Source organism: Dipodomys spectabilis, unplaced genomic scaffold, assembly GCF_019054845.1.
Source record: "Dipodomys spectabilis isolate Male_0828 unplaced genomic scaffold, ASM1905484v1 ptg000174l, whole genome shotgun sequence".
Classification (NCBI taxonomy): domain Eukaryota; kingdom Metazoa; phylum Chordata; class Mammalia; order Rodentia; family Heteromyidae; genus Dipodomys; species Dipodomys spectabilis.
The window spans coordinates 5,907,335-5,933,744 of NW_024870851.1; the positions used below are offsets into that span (position 1 = coordinate 5,907,335).

At 41.3% G+C, this 26,410-nt stretch overlaps 1 protein-coding gene across 1 annotated transcript; it reads left to right on the forward strand.

Moving 5' to 3' along the window:
* The first annotated feature begins 16 nt into the window (after nt 1-16).
* Nucleotides 17-26,410, forward strand: Ccdc173 (coiled-coil domain containing 173). The gene is made up of 9 exons (XM_042694133.1): nt 17-146; nt 5,819-6,045; nt 12,392-12,565; nt 12,665-12,858; nt 16,305-16,461; nt 19,305-19,444; nt 23,173-23,365; nt 24,372-24,536; nt 25,977-26,410. Exons 1-9 carry the CDS (start codon nt 98-100, stop codon nt 26,319-26,321), a joined length of 1,644 nt encoding a protein of 547 aa, XP_042550067.1. The 5' UTR covers nt 17-97; the 3' UTR covers nt 26,322-26,410.

Here is a 26,410-nt window from a genome sequence, read left to right on the forward strand (position 1 = left end):
GGCGTTGCTAAGCAACCGAATGTTCCGAGAAACTTTCAGGCGGCTGGACTCCGCTGGGCGATAGTCTGGTATCCAAATCTGATGTTTGGGGAGCAAGATGCTGGTGCGGTTCGGAAGGCGCTCCGGACAAGCCAGGAAGGTGCTTGGTAAGCGGACCCAGCCTGAGTTTGAAGCATCCGCCGTAACGCCGTTGGAGTTTGGGGAGGTTAGACCCTCTTGCCGTGAGATGCATGGTGGCGGACAGAAAGGGACAAGCGAGAGAGCCGGGAGAAGGTTATGGAAACCCGGCGCCGGGGGCTCACGTCTGTAATCCTGGCTACTCGGGAGGCTGAGATCTGAGGATCTGGGTTCTAAGCCAACCTGGGCAGGAAAGTCCGTGAGACTCATCTCCGATTAACCACCTGTAAGCTGGAAGTGGCGCTAGCCTTAAACGAAAAGGCTCAGGGACCCTGAGTTCAAGCTCCTGGGGGGGGGGGGGGGGGGGAGGGACTCCACAAAAAAGAAAGAAAAGAAAAAAAGTAGACTAACCCTGACCGACCAGCTGTAGATCCTCAGCCAGTTACCGTTTCCAGAGATCCCGGAGGCGTGGGGACGGGGACCTAAGTTTTGTTAATTACCGAATTGATTGGGATATCTTTCGGAAATGCCAATGACTTGAGTCTGCTGCAAATCTGCCAGCCTTAGTAATGTCTCTAAAGGGAATGACTCAATTCTATCCACTCTAAAGTCAAGGTAACGTTCTCCACTGTCTACTGCTTCTGAGCGCACACATTCCAGTCTTAGTGTTTGATCCACTGACTTGTGGCCAGCTTGTGGAAGACCAGATAAAGAATGAGAACGTTTAAAAAAAAAAACAACCAAGAAATGAACAACAACAAAAAGAACAAAAAGACAACAACAAAAAGAACACTCTCAGTACTCATATAGTTAAATCTGTTCTAGAGGGTATGGCCATATTAACACAGAGGTTTGGCCTGGCTACTTAAAAAAAAAAAAAAGCATATTGTTAAGCAACATTATCCACTAAGTCTCCTCTGATCCTCAAAATATACAGCAGCCGGGTGCTGGTGGCTCATGCCTGTAATTCTAGCTACTCAGAAGGCTGAGATCTGAGGATCCTGGTTCAAAGCCAGCCTAGCATGAAAGTCCATGAGACTCATATGCAGTTAATCACCAGAAAACCGGAAGTGGTGCTATGGCTTAAGTAGCAGAGCACTAACCTTGAGTTGGAAGAACTCAGGGACAGCACCCAGGCCCAGAGTTCAAGCCCCATGACCAAGAAAAAAACAACAAAAAAACAACTGTGCCCCATAAATATGTTCAATTGCTATGTCAATTTAAAATATATTTTAAAAGCCAGGCATGGTGGTTCAAACCTGTAATTCTAGCTCCTTGGGAGACAGAGATTGGAGGCCAATCTGGGGGAAAAAAATTATAAGGCTTCATATCAACCAATGGCTGTTATATTAGCTACTGGGAAAGCACAATGGCTTGGCATAATGGCATGCTTCTGTCATCCCAGTTATGTGGAGAAGCACATGTAGGATGCTTGAAGCCCAGGCTAGTCTAGGCATAAAACTGGTTATTTTATTTTTTTTGTCAGTTGTGGAGTTTGAACTCAAGGCCTGGGTGCTGCCCCTGAGTTCTTTTGTGCAAGACTAGTACTCTGCCATTTTGAGCCATTGCTCTACTCATTTTTGTTTGTTTGTTTTTGAGTGGTTAATTGGAGATAAGAGTCTCCTGGGGACTTTTCTGCCTGGGCTGGCTTTGAATAGTCAGATCTCAGCTATTCAGATCTCCTGAATAAGCAAGGTTTATAGACATGAGCCACCAGTGGCAGACAAAACTGTTTATTTTCAAAGTAGAAAGTAACCAACAGGGCTGGGAAGGTGGCTCAGTGGTAGAGTGCTTGCTTTGCATGCCTGAGGCCCTGGGTTCGATTCCTCAGCACCACATAAGCAAAAAAGAAAAAAGTCAGAAGTGGCACTGTGGCTCAAGTGGAAGAGCGCTAGCCTTGAGCTGAAGAGCTGAGGGACAGCACCCAGGCCCAGAGTTCAGACCCCACGACCGGACCCCACCCCCCAAAAAAAGAAAGTAACCAACACAGAAGAGGGGGAGATAAGGCTTAAGTTGAAGAACACTTGTCTAATAAACATGCAATCCAAGTTTAGTTCCCAGTACTACTAAGAAAGAAAGAAGAAAAAAATAAGAATACAAGTCAGAGAAAAATGTTAATATGCCCAAGACTATATTAATTAAAAGACAGATGTTTTAACTTAAGACATTTCTGTTTGATTATCCTCTGTTTAAAAGTAACACACGGTCTGGGAATATGAGTGGTAGAGTGCTTGCTTAGCATGCATGAAGCTGTGGGGTTTGATACACAGAAAAATCCAGAAGTGGTGCTATGGCTCAAATGCTACAAGCATGTATTTTGCTCAGGTCTTTTTGGTTGCAAGTGACTAATTCACAGTAAAGATGAAGGAATATAGGCAACACTTGCAGAGCACTCTTCTGCTTTTCAGTGTTTTTTATTTGATTTTATTGATTTGTTGTTTATGTGGTACCAAGCAATCAAACCCAGGAGCTCATGCATACTAAGCAAGCACTCTACCACCAAGCCACATTCCCAGTCTCTGCTTTTCAGTTTTGATTGGCTTTATTCTACATATAGAGGCTTGGGAAGTAGGCAAGTGGGCACGATGGTGTCTGTTGTTCTAAGTTCATTTCAGCTTAGCAACCACTTCTCATTCCCATCAATCTTAATTTAAACCCTAAGATGATTAACCAATCCTAAAAGCTTTTCTTTCAGTACTCTTTCTCTTATTGAATGTTTGTTTTATTTTGGATCCAGTTGTGGGCCTGATCTCTGAGCCTGGGCGCTGTCCCTCAGCTCTTCAGCTCAAGGCTAGCACTCTACCACTTGAGCCACAGCGCCACTTCTGGCTTTTTTCTTTTTTCTTTTTTTTTTGGTCGTCAGTCGTGGGGCTTGAACTCTGGGCCTGGGCGCTGTCCCTCAGCTCTTCAGCTCAAGGCGAGCGCTCTACCACTTGAGCTACAGAGCCACTTCCGGTTTTCTGGTGGTTTATTGGAGATCGGAGTCTCACGGTCTCTCCTGCCCGGGCTGGCTTTGAACCACGATCCTCAGATCTCAGCCTCCTGAGTAGCTAGGATTACAGGCGTGAGCCACCAGCGCCCGGCCTTTTTTCTTTTTTTTGCTTATGGGTGCTGAGGAGTCGAACCCAGAGCCTCAAGCATGCAAGGCAAGCGCTTTACCACTAAGCCACCTTCCCAGCCCTCTTTCTCTTATTGTAAAGCCTTGACATTTCTTGTCTCTGCTTCTGTTCTTCTCAAAACTAAATGATGAAAGTATTAATAGCAAATATTTGTTGAGAGCATGCTGGGTACCAGGTACTATGCTTAATTGTTTATGTGTATTGCTTTAATTACCATACCAACCTTGGGCTTTTTTGTTTGCTAGTCCTGGGGCTTGAACTCAGGGCCTAGGTACTGTCCCTGAGCTTCTTTTGTTCAAGTCTAATGCACTACCACTTGAGCCATAGTGCCACATCTGGCTTTTTCTGTTTATGGGGTACTGAGGAATCAAACCCAAGGCTTCATACATACTAGGGGAGTACTCTACCACTAAGCCACATTCCCAGCCCATCACACCAACCTTGTAAAACTGGTACTGCCAATAATATCATTTTACAATGAAAGAAACAGATTCATAAAGGTTAAATCACATAGTTAATATGCAGGCTGCTCAGGAAAAAGTCCAGTGTCTCTAACGTTATCCATTGTATCACTGTACCTTTGTTATATTTGGCCCACCCATCAATAGTCAAATCTCTTTTTTGGTTTCAATAAATTTTGTATCTTTTTTTGTTTGTTTGTTTTGGGTCTGATCGTAGGCCTGAACTCTGGGCCTGGGCACTGTCCCTCAGCTCTTCACCTCAAGGCTAGGTGCTCTACCACTTGAGCCACAGTGCCACTTCTGGCTGTTTTTTTCTGCTTATGTGGTGCTGAGGAATCAAACCCAGGGCCTCATGCATGCAAGGCAAGTGCTCTACCACTGAGCCACCTTCCCAGCCCAAATTTTGTATCTTCTAAACCCTACCACCTCCTTAAGGTAGGAGGCAGAATTAATTTACCCAGCATCCCTTGTAACTAGACTGCAAACATACAACTAAGACTCATCCATTATTTTGACATATGCTAGATTTGTATTCTGCAAACAACAGTATAAAGAAGCAAACATCATATTGACTCCATTTTCTGGAGAGAATGGCAGCAATAGTGTACTAATTTTATTGACATCAGTGGTGATATCCGGTGGGCAGCCTCCACTAGGACCTCATGATGTAGCTTGTATGGTGTTTTGTATGTACAGCTTCCAAGGATGAATCTGGTTTTCCGGGATATTCCACAGGATGCCTAATATTCCATAATGAATTCCTTTCATGCTTAAACAAGTGAGACTGAGTTTGTTAGTAATTAAGAATATCAATTGATAAAAGAATAGGAATATATCACAATGGCTAAAGAATATCTCCAAATGGATATTCTCAAGGTTATTCATTTATGAATTGCCACATCATTAACTTTGAAAATTATTTATAATGACCTATTGGGGATAGTTATTGCTATCATCTTTAAAGATGAGGGTTCCAGGTGAGTACTGGTAGCTTACACCTGTAATCCTAGCCACTCAGGAAGCTGAGATCTAAGGAAAGAGGTTTGAAACCAGCCTGGGAAGAAAAGTCCCTGAGAAAGGCACATGCCTAAGTGCCTCTTCATATTTATATAAAAATAATATACATACTGAAACAAACTCCAAGATATGGAAACAAGAGACTTCTTTTTTTAGTTTTTAATGATTCTGTCATCTTTACCTTATAAATGGTGTGCTTAAGAGTACATTTTTGGAAGGGTTGGAGAGAGGGCACAGAACTCAAGGGAAAAAGGGTGAAAAGTGCAGCAATGGAGCTCGCTGGACACTGATGAAGAAGAGCTATACAACCCACGGGTGGAGACGGGAGGGAGGGACTAAGAGAGAATGAGGAAACAGAAGACGCTGTACAAAAAGAAATGTACTCATTACCTGACTGGTGTAATTGTAACCCCTCTGTACAATAACTATAAACTACTAATAATTTTTAAAAATTCGTGAGACTCTTATCTTCAACTAACCAGAAAAAAGTTGGAAGTGGAGGTGTGGCTAAAATGCTAGGGTGCCAGTTTTGAGCAAAAATGCCAAGTGAAAATACTAGGCTCTGAGTTCAAACCCCAGTATCCAGGAAAAAAAAAAAAGTGTGGGTATCAAGGTTCTAAGAAGTTGAATGACTGCCCAAATTTACATAGGAAGGAAATGGCCAAGCAAAGACTTGAGTCTAGGTTCTCTGACTTCAAAGCCTTATTTTTCCACTCAATATAAACTGTTTTTAAGACAATAAGAATAAATTAAGCTGAGAGCTGGTGGCTGCTTCCTCCTGTAATCCTAGCTATTCAGGTGTCTGAGACCTGAAGACGAATAGTCAAAGCCAGCGTGGGCAGGAAAGTCTGTGAGATTCTTATCTCAAATTAACCACCAAAAAGCCAAAAGTAGAGCTGTGGCTCAACTGGTAGAGTGCTAGGGACAGTGCCCACACTTCAGTTCAACCCCCAGGTCCAGCATGCACACGTGCAAGTGCACGCACACACACACACACACACAAATTATATACTCAAAGCAATTCTAGATATCGTGCTAATATATAAATTTCTGAAGAAAATCATTTGCACTTTTTTAATAACCTGATGTTTTAAATTTTATTAGAAATAAGGAATTCTGGAGAAGATGGAATTTCCTACCCACCTCTTTTACCTAGCAAGGTAGATCTTCAGCAAGTGACCATACTTCCTCACAATGAATGGAAAAGAATTCAGGATAGCCTTGACGGTTTGACAAGAAAAGCAGCAGCTCTTCGTGCAGAAAGAAAGGCGAAGAAAGATATGCATTTGCAATCTCAAAATGTAGTAAAACACTGGACTAACACATATGCAGTAAGTATTAATCTTCCAGGGCTATACATACACTGAAGACCTACTCTTGTATTTTAATATTCCCTTACATATCTTTTATATTTTTATGCTTAAATGGTCATAAAATGCACTGAAACACATTTTCAGTATCTTCATTTGGGTATAAGTAATAACAATAACAATAAACAACATATTTAAAGTGTGACTTTTAGCAATTTGACAGTTGTATACGTTTCAGAAATCATCATTATAATTAAGATAATGAACATTTATCACCCTAGAGTTTCTTCAATCCTAGGTCATCACTGATCAATATTTTATTATATTATAGGTTTTACTAAGAACAGTGTAAGATTCATTCATGTTGAATATATTTGTTGTTCACTTTTTTTTTTCTTTTTGCTGGTCCTGGGGCTTGAACTCAGGGTCTGGGTGCTGTTTCTGAGCCTCTACTCAAGTCTAGTACTATACCAACTTGAGCCACACCACCACTTCTGACTTTTTCTGAGTAGTTTATTGGAGATAAGAGTCTCATGAACTTTCCTGCCCAGGCTGGGTTTGGACTGTGATCCTCAGATCTCAGCCTCCTGAGTCACTAGAATTGCAGGTATAAGCCACCAGCAGTTATTCTCTTATTTTTATTGCTGAGTAGTATCTTCTGGTATGGTATTCTACAAGTTATCTGATCTCTTGTTGCTGGTTTCACAGTTTACTTTTGAATTGTTTCCATGTTTTTGCTATTGATCTTTACTCATGTAAAGGTCTATATGTGAACATACGCTTCCATTTCTCTTGGGTAAATATCCTCCTGGTGTAGAATGGCTGAACCACATGATTGTTGTAACTGTTTTCCAAAGCCATTGCAATTCTGCATTCCCACCAGTAGTATATGAGTGTTTTGTTTCTTTTACGTTCTTCCCGACAGTTAGTATGATCAATCTTTTTAATTATGAACATTCTAATAGATGTGAAGTATCCCATTATAGTTTTAATTTAATTTTCTCTAGTTACAAATGTTGTTGACCATCTATTAATAAACTTATTTTCACCCTGGATATCTACTTTGAGAAAGTACATATTCAAATCTTTTACTTATATCCATATTTTATTATTATTGAGTATAGGGAATTTAAAAAATACCTCTTGAAGCTGGTCATACTTGTGTATACCTGTAATCCTAGCCCTGAGGAAAGCTCGAGGCAGCTGGATCTTTTTTTTTTTTTTTTGTCGGTCGTGGGGCTTGAACTCTGGGCCTGGGTGCTGTCCCTCAGCTCTTCAGCTCAAGGCGAGTGCTCTACCACTTGAGCTACAGCGCCACTTCCGGTTTTGTGGTGGTTTATTGGAGATAGGAGTCTCATGGTCTCTCCTGCCCGGGCTGGCTTTGAACCGCGATCCTCAGATCTCAGCCTCCTGAGTAGCTAGGATTACAGGCGTGAGCCACCAGCGCCCGGCTGCAGCTGGATCTTGAGTTCAAGGACTGCATAGAGAGGTTGAGGTCATCCTGAACACGATAGAAAGACCCAAAACCAACACCAAACCAAAACACACAAAACAAACATTTTATTAGAAATAATTTCTCACTCACTAGACACTACGGTGAACCTGAGCTATGCAACTTGTAGGTGGGGAGAGAAGGGGAGGGGGAAAACTGGGAGAGAGCAAGGGAAGGGGTGACATTGTCCAAAAAGAAATGTACTCATTACCTGACTTATGTAACTAATCCCTCTGTACATCACCTTTATAATAACAATAAAAAATAAAAATTAAAAAGAAGAGAAATTTCTCTTAGTATGCTTCTTAAATTTTCATTTTCTGATTTTTTTTTTTTTTTTTTTTTGCCAATCATGGGGCCTGAACTCTGGGCCTGGGTGCTGTCCTTCAGCTCTTCAGCTCAAGGCTAGCACTCTACCACTTGAGCCACAGCACCACTTCTGGCTTTTTTCTGCTTATGTGGTGCTGAGGAATCAAACCCAGGGCATCATGCATGCAAGGCAAGCGCTCTACCACTGAGCCACCTTCCCAGCCCCTAAGTTTTCATTTTCTTATCTTGTCTTTAAGTTTTTTTATTGTTTTTATGAAGATGTACAGAGTTGTTACCTTGTCTTTTGAAGAACAGATTTTTCTTTTTTTATGGTTTTTGTCTTCTTTTGGTTGGTTGTGGGGCTTGACCTCTAGGCCTGGGTGCTATCTCTCAGCAATTCAGCTCAAAGCCAGTGCTCTACTACTTGAGCCACAGAACCACTTTCATTTTCTGAGTGGTTTATTGGAGATAAGAGTCTCATGGACTTTTCTGCCTGGGCTGGCTTTGAACCGTGATCCTCAGATCTCAGCCTTCTGAGTAGCTAGAATTACAGGCGTGAGCCACGGGGGGCAGGGGGGGGAGTGTCTGGTCATGGGGCCTGAACTCTGGGCCTGGGCACTGTCCCTCAGCTTTTCAGCTCAAGGCTAGCACTCTACCACTTGAGCCACAGCGCCACTCTGGCTTTTTTCTTTTTGCTTATGTGGTGGCTTTTTTCTTTTTGTTTATGTGGTGCTGAGGAGTCGAACCCAGGGCCTCAGGCATGCAAAGCAAGCGCTCTACCACTGAGCCACCTTCCCAGCCCTGAGGACATTTTTTTTAACAACTCTACTCCTTCCTTTGCTTTCTCTCAGTTTCCCTCTTCTATTCCTACCCACAAGTTACATAGTAATGTATGCATTTTTAAATTATAGAATTATAATTTTTATAATAATTTTTTTCAAAACCCCTCTAGCCAGGCGCTGGTGGCTCATGCCTATAATCCTAGCTACTCAGGAGGCTGAGATCTGAGGATCATGGTTCAAAGCCAGTCTGGGCAGGAAAGTCTGTGAAACTTTTATCTCCAATTAACCACCATTAAACAAAAGTAGAGCTCTGGCTTAAAGAAGTAGAGTGCAAGCCTTGAGCAAAAGAGCTCAGGGACAGCATCCAGGTCTTGAGTTCAAGCCCAATGACTGACAAAAACAAAAGCAAAAAAAAAACTTCCTCTAGTATATAAAGAGATGAGAAATGCCATATACCTTCTATTTTGCTTTTACATTGAAATAACATATTAAATAGAATCTACTTTTACAGTATTTAAAAAGATCAATGAAGATCCATCTTACCAGTGGAAAGACTTACTATAAAAACCAAGAGCAGGGGCTGGGAAGGTGGCTCAGTGGTAGAGCGCCTCCCTTGCATGCCTGAGGCCCTGGGTTCGACTCCTCAGCACCACATAAGCAGAAAGAAAAAAGCCGGAAGTGGCGCTGTGGCTCAAGTAGTAGCGTGCTAGCCTTGAGCTGAAGAGCTGAGGGACAGCGCCCAGGCCCAGAGTTCAGGCCCCACAACCGGACCCCCTCCCCCCCCAAAAAAAAAAAACAAGAGCAACTAAGCATCAACTTTAGTGGAAAAAAGCAAGAGGCCATGTGTTCAAGCCCCAGTATAGCACACACACACACAAATACAGAGTAGTAAAAACTGTGACACAGGCCAAGTACTGATGAAATATAACAGACACGGTAATTCATTAAAATAAGACAACCTAGCTGGGTTTGATGGCACATGCCTGAAATTCCAGCACTTGGATGGCAGAATCAGGAGGATCATTAATTTGAGATCAGCCCAGACTACATATTGCATTTCACAGCGGCACTACCCTAAAGAAGAGACAACCTAGAACAAACACGTGTTACCTATGCGAACCTGGCATATGATAGAAAAGGTACCACAATCAGAAGGGAGAAGATGGAAATCTGATAACTGAGTCTGAGATAACTGACATATGAAAAGGATTAAATTACATCCCAATGGTATAGAAATTTAAAAAATGAATATTAGCAAGTTTAAAGACCTAAGTTTAAACAGGAAAATTTTAACATTAATCATATTTTAACATAAATCATCTCTTCAGGATGTCAGTGTAAATAAGACAAAGATATCACAAACAAAGGTAAAGAAAGACTTCATATGACATGACTCATTGAATAAAATCCTCAGGGTGTAGAGAAACATAAAATATGCTGGTGTTGGTTAAGTGAACAAAAGCAGTAAGTTGGGTATGTAGTTGGGTATAAAGTTCCTCTCTGTAGTTATGTAACTATATGGGAATATAGAAACTAGTAATAGTAATTATCTTATAATGAGAAGAGATTACAGATGAAAGTTAAAACTAGAGAAAAACTCACTTTGTACTTCTATGATGTGTTTGTGTGTGTTTGTTTTGTCGGTTGTGGGTCTTGAACTATGGGCCTAGGTGCTGTCCCTCAGTTCTTTAGCTCAAGGTCAGCACTCTACCACTTGAGCCATAGTACCACTTCTTGTATTCTAGTGGTTAATTGGAGATAAGAGTCTCACGGATGGGCTGGGAAGGTGGCTCAGTGGTAGAGCGCTTGCCTTGCATGCTTGAGGCCCTGGGTTCGATTCCTCAGTACCACATAAGCAAAAAGAAAAAAACCGGAAGTGGCGCTGTGGCTCAAGTGGTAGAGCGCTAGCCTTGAGCTGAATTGCTGAAGGACAGTGCCCAGGCCCAGAGTTCAGGCCCCACAACCGGACCCAAAAACAAACAAACAAAAAAGAGTCTCACGGATTTTCCTGCCTGGGCTGGCATTGAACCATGATCCTCAGATCTCAACTTCCTGAGTATCTAGGATTACAGGTATGAGCCACTGGGCATCAGTCTGCATTTGCATTTTGATTATGTAGATATGCTACCTCCCTAAATAATTCAATTAAAAAGTTAACTCAAGCAGAGTAGTACAGGGAAAGCGTGCTGATCCTATGAAAAGTTAACTCAGGGCTGGGAAGGTGGCTCAGTGGTAGAGTACTTGCCTTGCATGCATGAAGCTCTGGGTTGGATTCCTCAGCAACAGAAAAAGCCAAAAGAGGCACCGTGGCTCAGGTGGTAGAGCACTAGCTTTGAACTGAAGAGCTGAGGGACAGCGCCCAGGCCCAGAGTTCAGGCCCCACGACCTGCCAAAAAAAAAAAAAAAAAACTTAATGCTTGCCTAGCATGCATGAAACCTGGGTTCAATTCCTTAGTACCACATAAACAAAAAAGACCAGAAGTGGCACTGTGGTCCAAATGGTAGAGTGCTAGCCTTGAGCAAAAGAAGCTCAAGGATAGTGCCCAGGCCCTGAGTTCAAACCCCAGGACTGGCAAAAAAAAAAAAAAAGAAAGAAAAAAGTTAATTCAAATATATAACCTTAGTGGGGCGCCAGTGGCTCATGCCTGTAATCCTAGCTAATCAGAAGGCTGAGATCAGAGGATCGTGGTTCAAATCCAGCCCCAGCAGGAAAATCCATGAGACTCTTATTTTTTTATTTTTTTTTAATTTTTTTTTTGTCGGTTGTGGGGCTTGAACTCTGGGCCTGGGCGCTGTCCCTCAGCTTTTCAGCTCAAGGCGAGTGCTCTACTGCTTGAGCTACAGCGCCACTTCCGGTTTTCTGGTGGTTTATTGGAGATAGGAGTCTCACGGTCTTTCTTGCCTGGGCTGGCTTTGAACCGCGATCCTCAGATCTCAGCCTCCTGAATAGCTAGGATTACAGGCGTGAGCCACCAGCGCCTGGCCTCCATGAGACTCTTATCTCCAATAAACCACCAGAAACCAGAAGTGGCACTGTGGCTCAAGTGGTAGCGTGCTGGCCTTGAACTGAAGAGTTCAGAAACAGCGCCCAGGCCCAGAGTGCAAGCCCCATGACTGACAAACAAACAAACAAACAAAACAAGAAGTAACTTTGCCTGGGTGCCAATGGCTCACACCTTCAATCCTAACTACTCAGGAGGCTGAGATCTGAAGACTGTGGTTCAGTTAACCATTAAAAAGCTAGAAGTGGAGCTGAGGCTCAAGTGTTAATGCCAGCTTTGAGCAATAAAACTTAGGGACAGTGTGCCCAAGCCTAATACCAACACACACACACACACACACACACACACAAAATGTAACCTCTTTGTTTAATCAATTACACAAAAAAATGACAAAAATCAATAACGGAAGTTCAAATGATCATATTATTCAATTTTGGTAAAATTAAATTAGAAAATGAAAGAGTGCTTTTGAGCCAGGTGCTGGTGAATCAAGACTGTAATCCTGGAGGCTATAATCAGGAGGCTGAGATACAAGGATCATGGTTCAAAGACAGCCTAGGCAGTAGATTCTTATCTCCAACTAACCAGCATAAAGCCAGAAGGGAAGGTGTTTCTCCAGTGGTACAAAATAGCTAAACCAAATAGCACCCAAGCTCCTAGACTGGCACACAAAAACTAGTGCTTTTGGATTGGGGATATACCTCAATGGTAGAGTGCTTACTTAGAGTGCACAAAGCCCTGGGTTTGATCTTCAGAAACAAAATGCTTTTGTCTTTTTACAGGGAATGAGGGAACAGAAACTTAAAGCCAAAAAGAAGCGTGATGAAGAAATTGAGGCAGAAAGACAAATCATTGATCTGGACGAAGAAATATACAAACAAGGAGAAAGGAAAAAGGCCATTGAAAAAGCAAAGCAAACTCAGTTGTATCAGACAGAAAGAATGAAAAACTTTCATGTACTTTCCTTTTTATTTGTTTTACATGCATAATTAATTATAGCTATGAAGATTTACACTACATTTCATATTTACACTTCATTGCATTTTTTTTTATAGTCAGGACTGCTTCTCAGTAGAGTTGTAACTGAACGTGCAGCCCAGATTGAATTCCAAAAGAGCAACATAAAATCAGATAAAAAATGGGAGGAACAATTGAAACTCAATGTTGAAAAAGCTTTTAAAGAAGAGCAAGAAAAAGTAGAGAAACAACGTAGAGAAAGAATAGCTCTTGCCAAAGATCACCTAAAACAGTATGTATATAGAAATCACCCTTTCTATATCTTCTTTTTCTCGTTATTGATATAGTGCTGATTACACAAGCACCATGCTAAAATACTTAGTAGAAAAACATAAAGAAGAGGCCAGAAGCTGGTGGATCATACCTGTAATCCTAGTTATTCAGGAGACTGGGAACTGAGGATCACGGTTCAAAGCCAGCCTGGGCAAGAAAGTTTATGGGACTCATCTCCAATTAACCACCAAAAAAGTTGGAAATGGAGCTGTGGCTCAAATGGTAGAGTGATATCACTGAGCGAAGAAACTCAGAGACAACACTCAGGTCCTGAGTTCAACCCCCAGGACTGGTACACACACACAAATACAAAGAAAATGTTAGAACTCACTGTTAGAGCTGGATGTGGTGGTAGAATCCTATAATCTCAGAACTCAGAGATGGAGGCAGGGGGCCAGGCAGACTCAGTCACGCAACCAAACACTTTTACTTCCCCACCCACAGATTATGTGGTGGTTACTATTGCTGTAATAATGGTATAACAAACAACCACAACATAATGGCAGTTAGCTGTCAGTGTGTTTTTCTCCTGCATCTGTTGGTTGGCTGATCCAGACTGGACTCTGCTGAGCAGCTTTGTTGTGGTAAAGAACTCAACTCTGCCAGTAGGTTGTGAAAGTGGATTACCCAGCCTTAGTAAAGCCTTCACAGGACAGCACCATGCTACCTTGAGGGCAGCCTCTTGAGAACTGCCCACCCAAGCCACTCTCCAGTTCCTGACTGTCAGGGGAGTGACTGACAGTGACTGTGATAGTGGGATTCTTTTTTTTTTTTTTCTCCATTGTGGGGCTTGAACTCAGGGCCTGAGCTCTCCTTGAGCTTTTGTGCTTGTCTAGTACTCTACTGCTTTGAGCCACAGCTCCACTTATGGTTTTTGGATGGTTAATTGGAGAGAAGAGTCTCACAGACTTTCCTTCCTTGCAATCACCAGATCTCAGCCTCTTGAGTAGCTTGGATTACAGGCATGAGCCACCAGCACCTGGCTGATAGTATTTGTAATCACTAACTTACTGTACTTAGCAATCAATTACTGAACACACTGCACAACTTCTGGTCCTTTGCCTGAAAATGAGATTGTGTGTGTGTGTGTGTGTGTGTGTGTGTGTGTGTGTGTGTCTCATAATGGGACTTGAAATCAGGAACTGAGCACTGTTCCTTAGCTGTTTTGCTCAAGTCTAGCATTCTACCACTTGAACTCCAGCTCTACTTACAGCTTTTTGCTAGTTAACTGAAAATAAGAGTTTCATGGACTTTATTGCCTGGGCTGGCTTCCCACCTTGATCCTCAGATCTCAGCATTCTTAGTAGCTAGGATTACAAGCATGAGCCACTATGCCTGGATGAAAGTGAGATTTTTCAAACCTCCTAAATAATCTCTAGGTTCCAGACCCACACAGCCCATTCCACTATAACACTTTGACCAGTGTGAGTTCCAGAGGAAATAAATAAGATTTATACTGACACCACAACTACCACACAGAGGGATCTATGACAAAGAATCTTATTCAGGTTGGAAAAAAATGTTGGAGAGTACCTTTTGCCATAGCTCTTATTCCTCTATAGATGGTTCAGTTGCTCTTCTAGGAAGAGGCTTATAGACCCTGCTTAAAAAAAAACCAAAAAAACAACTTACTAATTATAGCCTTTTAATCCCATCAGCTTCCCAAAAGAAGGAAAAAAGCCCCATAGGATAGTTTTACATCATTTACCCTTGGATAAGATGATGTGGAAGGTGTGATTTGTATCCCTTTTACAGACTTAAAAGCCACCTTACATATAGGATATCTCCATGCCCTATCTCTAGGTATCTTAACATGGCTACTGGAGAATTATTGAGTCCCATCCATACAGTGGATTATCCAATTGCATCCCTTTCCACTAAGGTGTCTAAACCAGAAACATTACAGTCCACTTCATTTTTATCTTGGGCATAGGGCTGGCTGCTATCTGAGGGGGTTCCTGGGATCCAGAGTCTGTTTTAACTGCAGACCAGGAGCTCCTGGCAGTGATGGATGGGGAGCTCAGGAAGTAAGTTGAAGAGGTGGTGTTAGAGATTATTAAGCTCCACAGTGAGGACCTCCCTGGGGTGAGGGGATGTCTCCCAAAAACCCACACAGGGGGCTGGGAATGTGGCTCAGTGGTGGAGCGCTTGCCTTGCATGCATGAGGCCCTGGGTTCTATTCCTCAGCACCACATAAGCAAAAAGAAAAAAGCCGGAAGTAGCTCTGTGGCTCAAGTGGTAGAGCGCTAGCCTTGAGCTGAAGAGCTGAGGGACAGCGCCCAGGCCCAGAGTTCAGACCCCACAACTGGACCCCCCCCCCAAAAAAAACCCCACACAGATCCCACAGGGACAACAAGCATTTGGTCACTAGTGGCTCAGATGGCATTAATAGCTAGCCAACGGCAGCGAGAATGACAACTCAGGTGGCCATTTGAGTAAGGGGACTTTTGCTCCTTTTTCCATCAAGACCCATCTCTTGAGGGCCTAAGTTCATAGCTTACATAGCACTGAGACTAGAACTGTATGCCTCAGACCCAGTTTTTTTTGGGCTCCACATCTCAGGTCCAGTGGTGAATGGCAGAGAAAATAAATTTATTACATGGTATGGGCAGACTCAGGAAGAGGCAAAGTAAATACTTCAGCCATCTTCAAGATACAGGCATGAGCTTCAGGTTTAAGTAAACAAAGAACTGAGGGTAGCGGTCCCTCAGTCCCAGTGATAGCTGTGGCCTGGTTGGTCATTGTCAGTTGTAATTCTCTAGAGGTTACTGCGTTCATCATTTGATGGGAGCAATCTGAGATTCCTTCCGCTCCAGAGGGCAGTCTCATCATTTTAGACAATTGTTCTATGGGGGGGGGGGGGGCGTTCTACAATACTCTGATGTTCCTTAGGGCTATTGTTGATTCCTTGTCATAAAGATCATCAACTAATATGTCCTCCTGGATCCCCAGGTGATTGCATAATGACTGTAAAGAGAATGACTTAGACAAAGACAGAGAAAAATGGAAACAGGGATACCAAGTTTTTCTCCTGTATTTAGTTAACACAAGAGCCCAAGTAGAGACTCAGTGCTTTATAACAAATCACTGTTTAAATACCTGTGGCATCATTATATAATACCAACGTTGAGAAGCACTAGAGGTTAGGAACTTTCCCCCTTTACCAGTTAACTAGTCCTTTCTAAAGAGAAGGAACACTTGAATCTGGTGTAAATCTCATTTTGGTGAGGACTTTTGAAGAATATATTGGCAACTCTGGGTTGTTTTGATTTGTTTTAGTAGCTGCTACTTGATGTCTCTTCTTTTTCCCTAAAGACATTCACAGATTCTTTCTTAAGCTTCCTCCATCCAAGATAAGAATCTAATTCACTGTTTTGCTCCAAGTTATACTTGTTTTTGCTTTAGAATGAAGGAACGGAAAGATGAAGAAGAAGAAAGGAGAAAATGTGAAGAAAAAGATGCCGAGGAAATGAAGCGACAGAATTTACTGTATGAAATAGAAATTAAAAAAAAAGCAATCAAGAGAAAAGAAGAGATAGATGAAACCAGGAGACTATTTTTGGTAAGTTGAAAATACAAAAGCTCAAAAATTATACAAGTCCTATACCAGTGGCTCACCTCTGTAATCCTAGCTACTCAGGAGGCTGAGAGCTGAAGATCATAGTTCAAAGCAAGCCCAGTTAGGAGTCTTATTTAAGCACCAAAAATGCTACAAATGGAGCTGTGGCTAAAGTAGCAGAACACTAACTAGCCTTGGACAAAAAAAATGCTCATGGGTAATTCTCAGGTCCTGAGTTCAAGCCCCAGGACTGTGTGTGCATACACACACACACACACACACACATGCACACACACACACACACACACACACACAACTCCAGAGTCAAATACCTAATTTTTATTATATTAAATAATAATAATGTAAGAGAAAACAGCTGCTATTAAGTTGTGTTGCTAACAGAATATATACTTTTAAGAGAATGTGTATTTGCTATGATTTATTTTGTGTGTGTGTGTCAGTCGTGGGGCTTGAACTCTGGGTCTGGGCACTGTCTCTGAGCTCTTTTTTTTTTTTTTTTTTGGTTAGTAGTGGGGCTTGAACTCTGGGCTTGGGCACTGTCCCTGCACTCTTCAGCTCAAGGCAAGCACTCTACCACTTGAGCCACAGCACCACTTCTGGTTTCCTAGTGGTTTTATTGGAGATAAGAGTCTCACGGACTTTCCTGTCTGGGATGGTTTTGAACTGTGATCCTCAGATCTCAGCCTCCTGAGTAGCTAGAATTACAGACGTGTGCCCAGCTGTCCCTGAGCTCTTCAGCTCTGCAACTTGAGCCATAATGCCACTTTCGTTTTTCTGAGTGGTTTATTGGAGATAAAAATCTCACAGACTTTCCTGTCTGGGATGGTTTTGAACTGTGATCCTCAAATCTCAGCCTCCTGAGAAGCTAGAATTACAGGCATGAGCCACTGATGCCCGGCAGTTGCTATGATTTTATGTGCTCTCATGCACAGAAAAAGAATGAAATTTCTTTTTCAAATGAGAGTTTGTATCACATCTTTTTTTGTGTGTGTGTGGTACTCGGGCTAGAACTTAGTTTCATGCTTGCTAGGCTGAGCCATGCTTCCGGCTTGACTTTATTTTAGTTCTGTTGGAGATGGAGTCTAGTTAACTTTTCTGGCTGGCTGGCTTCCAACCTTGATCTTCTGGATCTCAACCTCCTGAGTAGCTAAGAATACAGGAGGGAGCCACCCTTGCCTAGCTTATTTCACAAATTTTATATATTCTTTTAATTTTTTTTTTAAATTCTAAAATAGTACATGCATAGAATTAAAACACCAAACACCTAAAGGCTCAAAGGAAAAGTTGCAGTTTCTTGTACTGTCCATTTTGCTTCCTGCAGACAACCATTTTCAAGTTAAAGGTACAGAGGCTTGAACTCAGGGCCTCATGCTCTCATGTAGCTTTTGGCTCAAGGTTAGCACTCTACCTCTTGAGTCACATCTGTACTTTCAGTTTTTTGCTGATTAACTGGAACTAAGAATCTCACAGACTTCTGCCCAGGCTGGCTTTGAACTGGATTCTCAGATCTGAGCCTCCTGAGTAGCTAGCATTACAGGTGTGAACAGGTGCCTGGCTTGAAAAATTATATTCTAAATATTCTACATTTAGGTCTTAAAATGTGTAGAAGGATCTAAAAGATACTCATATTGCTTTATGTGGTTTGGAGAGAGGTTTCTGCCTTGTTGTCCTGGTAGTTGAGGATTTAATGCTTTCTTTCATATTCTTCTTCTCATCTTCCACTCCCTAACTAAATGCCACAATTTTATGTAAATCGTTATTATAGTTTTATAAATATTTTATTTGCAAAGTCAAGTAGTATGGTATGACTTCTTTGAGACTATAAAACATTTTTATTTTAGCTGGGTGCCAGTGGTTCATGCCTGTAATCCTAGCTACTCAGGAGGCTGAGATCTGAGGATCATGGTTCAAAGCCAGTCCAGGCAGGAAAGTCCTTGAGAGTCTTTTTTTTTTTTTGGGTCCGGTCGTGGGGCCTGAACTCTGGGCCTGGGCGCTGTCCCTCAGCTCTTCAGCTCAAGGCTAGTGCTCTACCACTTGAGCCACAGCGCCACTTCCGGCTTTTTTCTTTTTGCTTATGTGGTGCTGAGGAATTGAACCCAGGGCCTCAGGCATGCAAGGCAAGCGCTCTACCACTGAGCCACCTTCCCAGCCCGAGAGTCTTATCTCTAACCATAAGAAAACCAGAAGTAGTACTGTGGCTCAAAATGGTAGAGTACTAACCTTGAGCTCAGGGAAAAGTGCCCAGGCTGTGAGTTCAAGTCCCATGATGGACAAAAATAAATGATTTTAGTTTATTTTTTTTTTTGAGACAAGGTCTTACTCTGTAGTCTCAAACTTGCCTTGTGGCCCAAGATATGAAATTGGAATATACTATGTAGTATTTTATATTTTACTCTCTCCCTCATGTCACTGAGATTATGGTTTATTTTTTACCATTTTTCTATTATTGAACATTTAGAGATTGTGGCTCAGTGGTAGAGTGCTTGCCTTGCATGCATGAGGCTCTGGGTTTGACTCCTCAGCACCATATAAGCAGAAAAAGCTGGAAGTGGCACTGTGGCTCAAGTGTTAGCAGGCTAGCCTTGAGCTGAAGAGCTGAGGGATAGCGCTCAGGCCCAGAGTTCAGGCCCCACGACCAACATATGTATGTATGTATATGTATGTATGTATGTATTTGGTACCTTTATTCACAGTTCTACTCATTTGGGACATATTTCCTGCAAAGAAATGGCTACATTAGAAGCTAAGACTATTTGAAGGTTTTGATAGATATTGATATGCAAAGTATTTTTTTGGAGAAGATAATATGTATTTATTTCTTCAAGGAACATATGAATGATAAAAATATCATTAAAGCTGTAGAACAACAGCAGCAGGAAGAGGAAGATGAAAAGATTAGAAAAATGATCATAGCAAAAAAGCGCCTTATACAAATGCGACGAGACAAAGAAGCTGAAACGCACAGGTAGAATTTTAAAATAACATGTATAGTTAATGAAGGACTGTCTAAAATTATTTCACAGGAAGTCAAAAGTTAAGGAAGTGTGGACTTTAAGAATGGAAGTACCACTGTTTATATGACTAGGCATTTGGTGACATGATGGTTTTGATTTAGGACATGAAAAGAGTTATACTATCCTTTAGGGGCTGGGAAGGTGGCTCAGTGGTAGAGTGCCTTGCATGATTGAGGCCCTAGGTTCGATTCCTCAGCATCACATCAGCAGAAAAAGCTGGAAGTGGCACTGTGGCCCAAGTGGTAGAGCACTAGCCTTGAGCTGAAGAGCTTTGGGACAATGCCCAGACCGAGTTGGGCCCCACGACCGACCAAAAAAACAAAACAAAAAAACCCAACGACGAAGAAACTATCCTTTGGCTATCGAAGGACTCTCTTGGATGGATAGTTAAATATATTGGTCTTCTAAGGGAAAGATGAGCTGGAAAAGGCTCTGTGAGCCATTAGAATGTAAGTGGTAGTGCCACCTGTGGATACAGGTGAGTTCACTTAGGGTGACAGCTAGGAAATGAAGGTGGCCTAGTCCCTAGGGAACTCCATATGTAAAGGTCAAATGGAGAAAGAACACAAGAGAATAGCTTCTAAAGATTGGCAGAAAACCAAAGAAACCTTAAGGAAGAGAATTTCAGCGAGAGGAGAGCATTCACTGGTGTTTTATCAATAGAAGGATTGATTAAGATTTGATAAACAAGTGTCTCATAAAATGAGACTTGAAAGTTATTTCTTTACATAATGTGCAGTGTGGGATGGGTGGAGAGACAAGGGAGGAAGGCAGATTGTAGTCCAGGTATTTCTGTGTAGATCATGCATCTTCCCTGTGCAAAATCCTCTTGTAGCTTCGTTTCTCCCTCGGTCTTTACAATGCCCCACACACTCCATGCACTCCGGATGCCTAGCGCAGCCCACCTTCATTTTCCAGACCTCATCTCCTATTGTACTCTTCTCTTCACCTGTTCTAACCAACTCTGCACTCTTCCTGTACACTCTGTGGGTAACAGACACCTCCAGAGTACATATAATTTGCTTTACTACCTCTTCCAGATCTTTACTTAAATATTACCTTCTCCTTGAGGATTTTCCTAATCCCTTTATTTAAAATTACACTCTGGGATTGGGAAGGTGGCTCAGTGGTAGAGTGCTTGCCTTGTATGCATGAGGCCCTGGGTTTGATTCCTCAGCACCACATAAGCAGAAAAAGCTGGAAATGGCGCTGTGGCTTAGTAGACAGCGCCAAGGCCCAGAGTTTAGGCCCCATGACTGACAAAAAATAAAAATTACACTCTGTAGATCAAAGACAAAAGAGGAAGTAAGACAACATAAAATTGCATGCTTTGCTTCATTTCCATAATTGTAAGAAATACCTGAGCTATTTGGCTGGCTCATGGTTTTGGAGGTTTCAGTCTATGTTGCCTTTGGATCTGTGGCAAAACTTCAGCACATCATGGTGGGCTACAGGGTAGAGGAAGCCTTCACTCATGGCAGTTGAAGAAAGGGACAGAGAGAGACACACAGAAATAGAGGGAGGGAGGGAGAGGTGAGACAGGAGGGAGAGAGACAAAGGAGAGGAGAAAGGAAAAAGAGAGGGAGAGAAAGGAGAGGGGAGAGAAAAAGAGCAAGCGCTCTACCACTGAGCCACTTTCCCAGCCCTACACTCATTATTTTTGAGATAGTGTCTTACTTCCTGCTCAGGTACACACCTGGCAGCAATCTACCTGTGTTAAGTTTCCTGTTGTAGTTTGGTGACAGATACATGCCACCACATCCACCTTCTTCCACTGACTGAGCTGGAGACTGGTGGACATTTCTGCCCAGGGTGGCTTGGAAAAACAATCCTCTTGATCTTAGCTGCCACATAGCTGGGAAGACAGGAATGCACCACTGCATCCAGCTATGGGTTGAGAAGGTGGTCTTGGGAACCTTTCTGCCAACTGGTCTCAAACCTTAATCCTCCGAATCTCAGCCTTCCAAGTAGTTAGATTACAGGTGTGAGACACTGGCATCTGCCTTTTAACTGTTTTGTTTATATCCCTCTCTCCCAGCAATAATAAAAAAATAAGAGAAGAGAGTTTACTTTTGTTTTAATGCTTTTGTTTACTGTTATGTTCTTAGCACCTGGAGTAGTGCCTGGTATACAGTATACCTTTACAACTGTACAAGGATTTGGATGTCCTCCTTTTCTACAATATTCCTTTTCTCCTCCTCTGTCCATATCACTTTCTAGAATTCTCATGACATGTATCATCCTTTGCTTTAGATAGTTACTGCATAAATGTCTTTTTTCTGTACTTTAGACTTTGGCTATGCACTAATTCTTTTCATCATTTCTTGCACACTTTGCTCAATCAATAAATTAGTGAATTGTCACACTAATTAACCAGTTTCCTTTCCCTATTCCTTTAACAAAATATATTTATTAGCCAGGTACTGGTGGCTCATGCCTGTAATCAATCCTTACTACTCAAAGGTTGACATTAGCTTTGAAGCCGGTTTGGGCAGGAAAGTCCGTGAGATTGTTATCTCCAACAAACTATTTTTTTTAAAAAAAGCTGGAAGTGGAGCTATTACTTAACTGGTAGAATGCTAGCCTTAAGGGGAAAAAAAGCTCCAGGATAGCACTTAGGCCCTGAGTTCAAGCCCTAGGAGTGGCACTATATATATATGCATATATATATATAAGTATATATGCATATATATATAGTTATGTGCTATATACATATTTGGCCCTTGACTAGAGAGAGAATCTGGGAATCTAATAGTGAAAGGGAGAAGGTTGTAAAAACACATCAAGTCAACAAATTCTAAATATGATAGTGGGAGGATGAATTTATTCATTATTTTGATAACTGTTTTCTTAGGTTTAATTAAAGAAAGGTCATTTATTGCATAAGCCTTCAGTGTCAGAACAAGTAGGTAGTCTAATAAAGTATTTTATTTTATTTTTTGCCAGTCCTGGGGTTTGAACTCAGGGCCTGAGCACTGTCCCTCAGCTTCTTTTTTTGCTCATGACTAGCACTCTCCTACTTAAGCCACAGCGCCACTTCCAGCTTTTTCTGTTTATGTGGTACTGAGAAATGGAACCCAGGGCTTCATGCATGCTAGGCAAGCACTCTACCACTAATCCAACTTCCCAGCCCTAATAAAGTATTTTAAAATAGTCTCCAATATGGAGAATTTTAATTGTGTGTGTGTGTGTGTGTGTGTGTGTGTGTGCGCTGGTACTAGGCTTGAACTCAGGGCCTGGGTGCTGTCCCTTTTTCACTCAAGGCTGGAGCTCTACCACTGAAGCTACAGCTCTACTTCTAGCCTTTTGCTGGCTAATTAGAGGTAAGAGTCAGTCCTTCCCAAGCTGGCTTTGAACTGTGATCCTCAGATCTCAGCCTTCTGAGTAGTCGTGAGCCACTGGCACCTGGCAACAACTTTTTTCTATACACATATACATACATATAAATACAATACAACCATATACATGACTTTTAATTTTTAGAAATATTACTTTTTTATTATAAATTCCTTATCTTAGCCACTAAAAATAACTGTAAAATATGTGACAAATTAATATTCACTTGAAACAATGTGTAAAGAGAGTAATGCATCTTTTTAGTTTTATAGATTGCAAAATATCTCAGCCTTCATAATGAAGTTCCCTTGGCTCCATTACAAATCTGTTCTTTTTGTTCTAGGCTAATGGAAGAGCGGAGAAAAAGAATAAATAACTTCCTGAGTGAACTAATGAAAGAGAAACTTGAGAATGAAGAGCTGATTTTTGCTAGAGATAGTGTAGAAGCTGAGACTGAGTTGGAAAAAAGAGAAAAGGAAAAGAAGGAAAAAACTGAAGCAGAAATAAAAGCAATTGCAGAATATAGAGACACTGTGGTAAACAATTCAACTAAGACTTTTCCAGCATGGCATGCACCCCCTCTGGCTCTCTGACCCAAAACTAGCAGAGATAGAAAAATTGTATAGATTCTCTTCCTATATTCTTGAAACCATTGGTGACTTCCAAGTAGAATCTGATGACAGTCAGCTACTGATATTTGTAGATGCAGAGTAGCATCTTTTTCAGAACCAGCTTAAGTGTAAAGATTGTTTATTTAATGTATATTCAATTTAAATGTTTTTAACAAACCACATAAAAATTATTCAGTTATATAGGGGAAAAACGAAGGAGGAGGTAACACTTGATAGGAAATATACTCATTACCTTACCCCTCTGTACAGTATTTTTACAATAAAATATATACAAAAAATTATTCAGTTGCAATGTTAGATCAATCCTGTAAATTGACTGTCATAACATTTAAATTATACATTGATAAATGCTAGCAATATTTCACCTATAGTTCCTTAAGATCTTTTGTGCCTATATTTTCTCCCTCTTCCCTCCCTTCTTCCTTCTTTTCCCCGCCTTTTTTCCTCCCTTCTTTTTTCCTTCCCTCATTCCTCACCACTCTCCCCATCCCCTTCCATCCATCCTTTCCTTTCTTTTTGCCCCTCACTCATTTTCTTCTTCCATTTCTTCTTTTTCCTCCTCCATCATCCCCTCTAAACTGGCTATGTAATCCAGGCTGGTCTCAAACTAAGATCCTCCAGCACCAGCCTCCCTAGTGCAGAAATTACAGGCATGCCCCATAATACCTAGCTGTATTTTATCTAAAAGGAATTGTTCTGTTTTACTGGTGTCTTCATTAGGCATTTCCTAATATTCAGGGAAAAAAATGAAACAAAAGTAAACCTGCCATATCAACACAGATGCACATATTTCTCTGCCCCTGCTTCACTCCTGGCTAACTTTCTACTTGGAGGATTCTAACTCTGTTCTGGTTTTAATTAGAACTGGCTGCTAAAATTAATTTTAATTAAAAAAATTTTCATTGTCTAGATGAAAAACAAAGAGGAAGAAGAAAGACAACGAAAAATAGAATTCAAAGAGTACTTGGAGGCTGTCAAAAAAGCAGATGAGATTTATTTGGAGCAGGAAAAAGAGAAAAAAAACAAAGCTAGTAAAAAACTCCAAGATCTTCAAGATGACCATATTCAACGAATGGTAATTACTTTCTAAATACACATTTTAGTGATAAATATGTAATGCAGTTTTCATGCTAGTTTCCTGTTTGCCAGTTTCCTTTGTTAGGAATGGTTGCTATGGTTACCACAGTAGACTACCTCATACCTGTGAGGTTTGCCTTTGCATCATCTGCACTGAAGTTCATGTTAGGTTGTTCCTTTACAGAAATGTTTATCTTGAGTCCACTGTTCGACTGTAGTTATCTCATGGCTTCAGTTTACATTTCCCTAATGACTGAGGATCATGAACAGCTTCTCATGTTCTTCTTAGCTGTTTGTGTGACTCCTTTTGTGAAGAGTCCATTTAAATTTGTCATCAGTTATTTGAGGGATTTTAGTTAAGCTTTTTATATTTGAAATATAGCATAAAAGCAAACATTTTAACATGTGTGTGTGTGCAGGGTGTGTGTGTGTTTGCACACGTGTGCATATGTGTGCTAGGGATGGAACCCAGAAATGTTTATGTTTCCTAGCCTTTTTCTTTCTTGCAGTGCTTGACCCTATGGCCTTGCCCATGCTAAGCAAGCACCTTGCTCTGAGTTCCACCTCCAGCCCCATATTTACCATTTTTCAGTGTATATCTCTATGCCCCTATCTACCTTCTGTCTCTATGAGTTTTATTATTCTAGGGGCCTCATTTAAGTAAAATCATACTGTATTTATCCTTTAGGGTGTGGCTAATTTCATTTAGCATACTGAGTTCATGCATGTGGCAGTAAATATATTGTATGAATGGACCATGTTTTTTTGTCCATATTGCTGCCCACAGATCTGAGGGGTTTCTCCCTTGTGGCTATTGAATAGTACTTCTCTAAATGTAGGAATCCACATATATGTCCTTTCAATTCTAAAAGACGGAATAGAATTGCGGAATCCTATGTTAATTCTATCCAAGCAACACTTTTTTTTTTTGGAAAATCATAATATGGGGCTGGGAAGGTGGCTCAGTGGTAGAGTGCTTACCTCGCATGCATGAGGCCCTGGGTTCGCTTCCTTAGCACCACATAAAGAGAAAAAGCCGGAAGTGGCACTGTGGTTCAAGTGGTAGAGTGCTGCCTTGGCACCCTGGCCCAGAGTTCAAGCCCCACAACTGACAAAAAAAAGAAGTCAAACGTGGCATTTCATGTTTAGAGCGTATCTTATTGGTAGAGCATTTACTGAGCATGTACAAGGAAGGCCCTGGGTTCAATCCTTAATATGGCTTCCCTTAAAAAGAAAAAAAAAAAAGAAAAAAGCAGTAGCCCATTGTGTGTGTGTGTGTGTGTGAATCTATTTATTATTTTTTTTTGCCAGTACTGGGGCTTGAACTCAGGGCCTTGGGCTCTCAGCTTTATTGCTGAAGGCTAGTGTTCTACCACTTGAGCCAAGCCTCCAGTTCCAATTTTTCTTTTACATTGTATTTTCTTTCTTTCCGAAATAGGCTAAACGTAAGTTTAATGCAAAACAAGCAAAAGAAGAAGAACTCAATTACTACAGATGTACCAATGCTCTTATGGCTGAAAAAGAGAAGGATTTTCAGGATTATGCCAGAGAAGTGATTAAATTTGAATCTGAATCAGCAAATAAATGTATTTATCCTCTTGTAAAAGCTGTACAGGAAGGACCTGGAGGCGGCCATGGACCACCTCTTATGGAAAGAGGAGGATTAAGACCAAGCTATCAGGCAAATGATATTACTGGAGTCCAGCTTCCTTTTTACAACTCTCAGGGAACAAAATATGATTTTCAGAAATCTAAGGGAAGGCTAGGTTTTACTTATTTTTAAGATTGACAGAATTTATTGTAGTAAATATGAGATACAAATATAAATGGATGTATGCTTATAATTTCTATTAATAAAGCTCCTTTTCATCT

Bases quoted from the DNA above. Each gene is read 5' to 3' on its own strand.
- Ccdc173 (XM_042694133.1), top strand. From the start codon at position 98: ATGCTGGTGCGGTTCGGAAGGCGCTCCGGACAAGCCAGGAAGGTGCTT. The intron at 12,566-12,664 runs GTACTTTCCTTT...TTTTTTTTATAG, and splicing joins AAAGAATGAAAAACTTTCAT to TCAGGACTGCTTCTCAGTAG. The intron at 16,462-19,304 runs GTAAGTTGAAAA...TATTTCTTCAAG, and splicing joins AAACCAGGAGACTATTTTTG to GAACATATGAATGATAAAAA.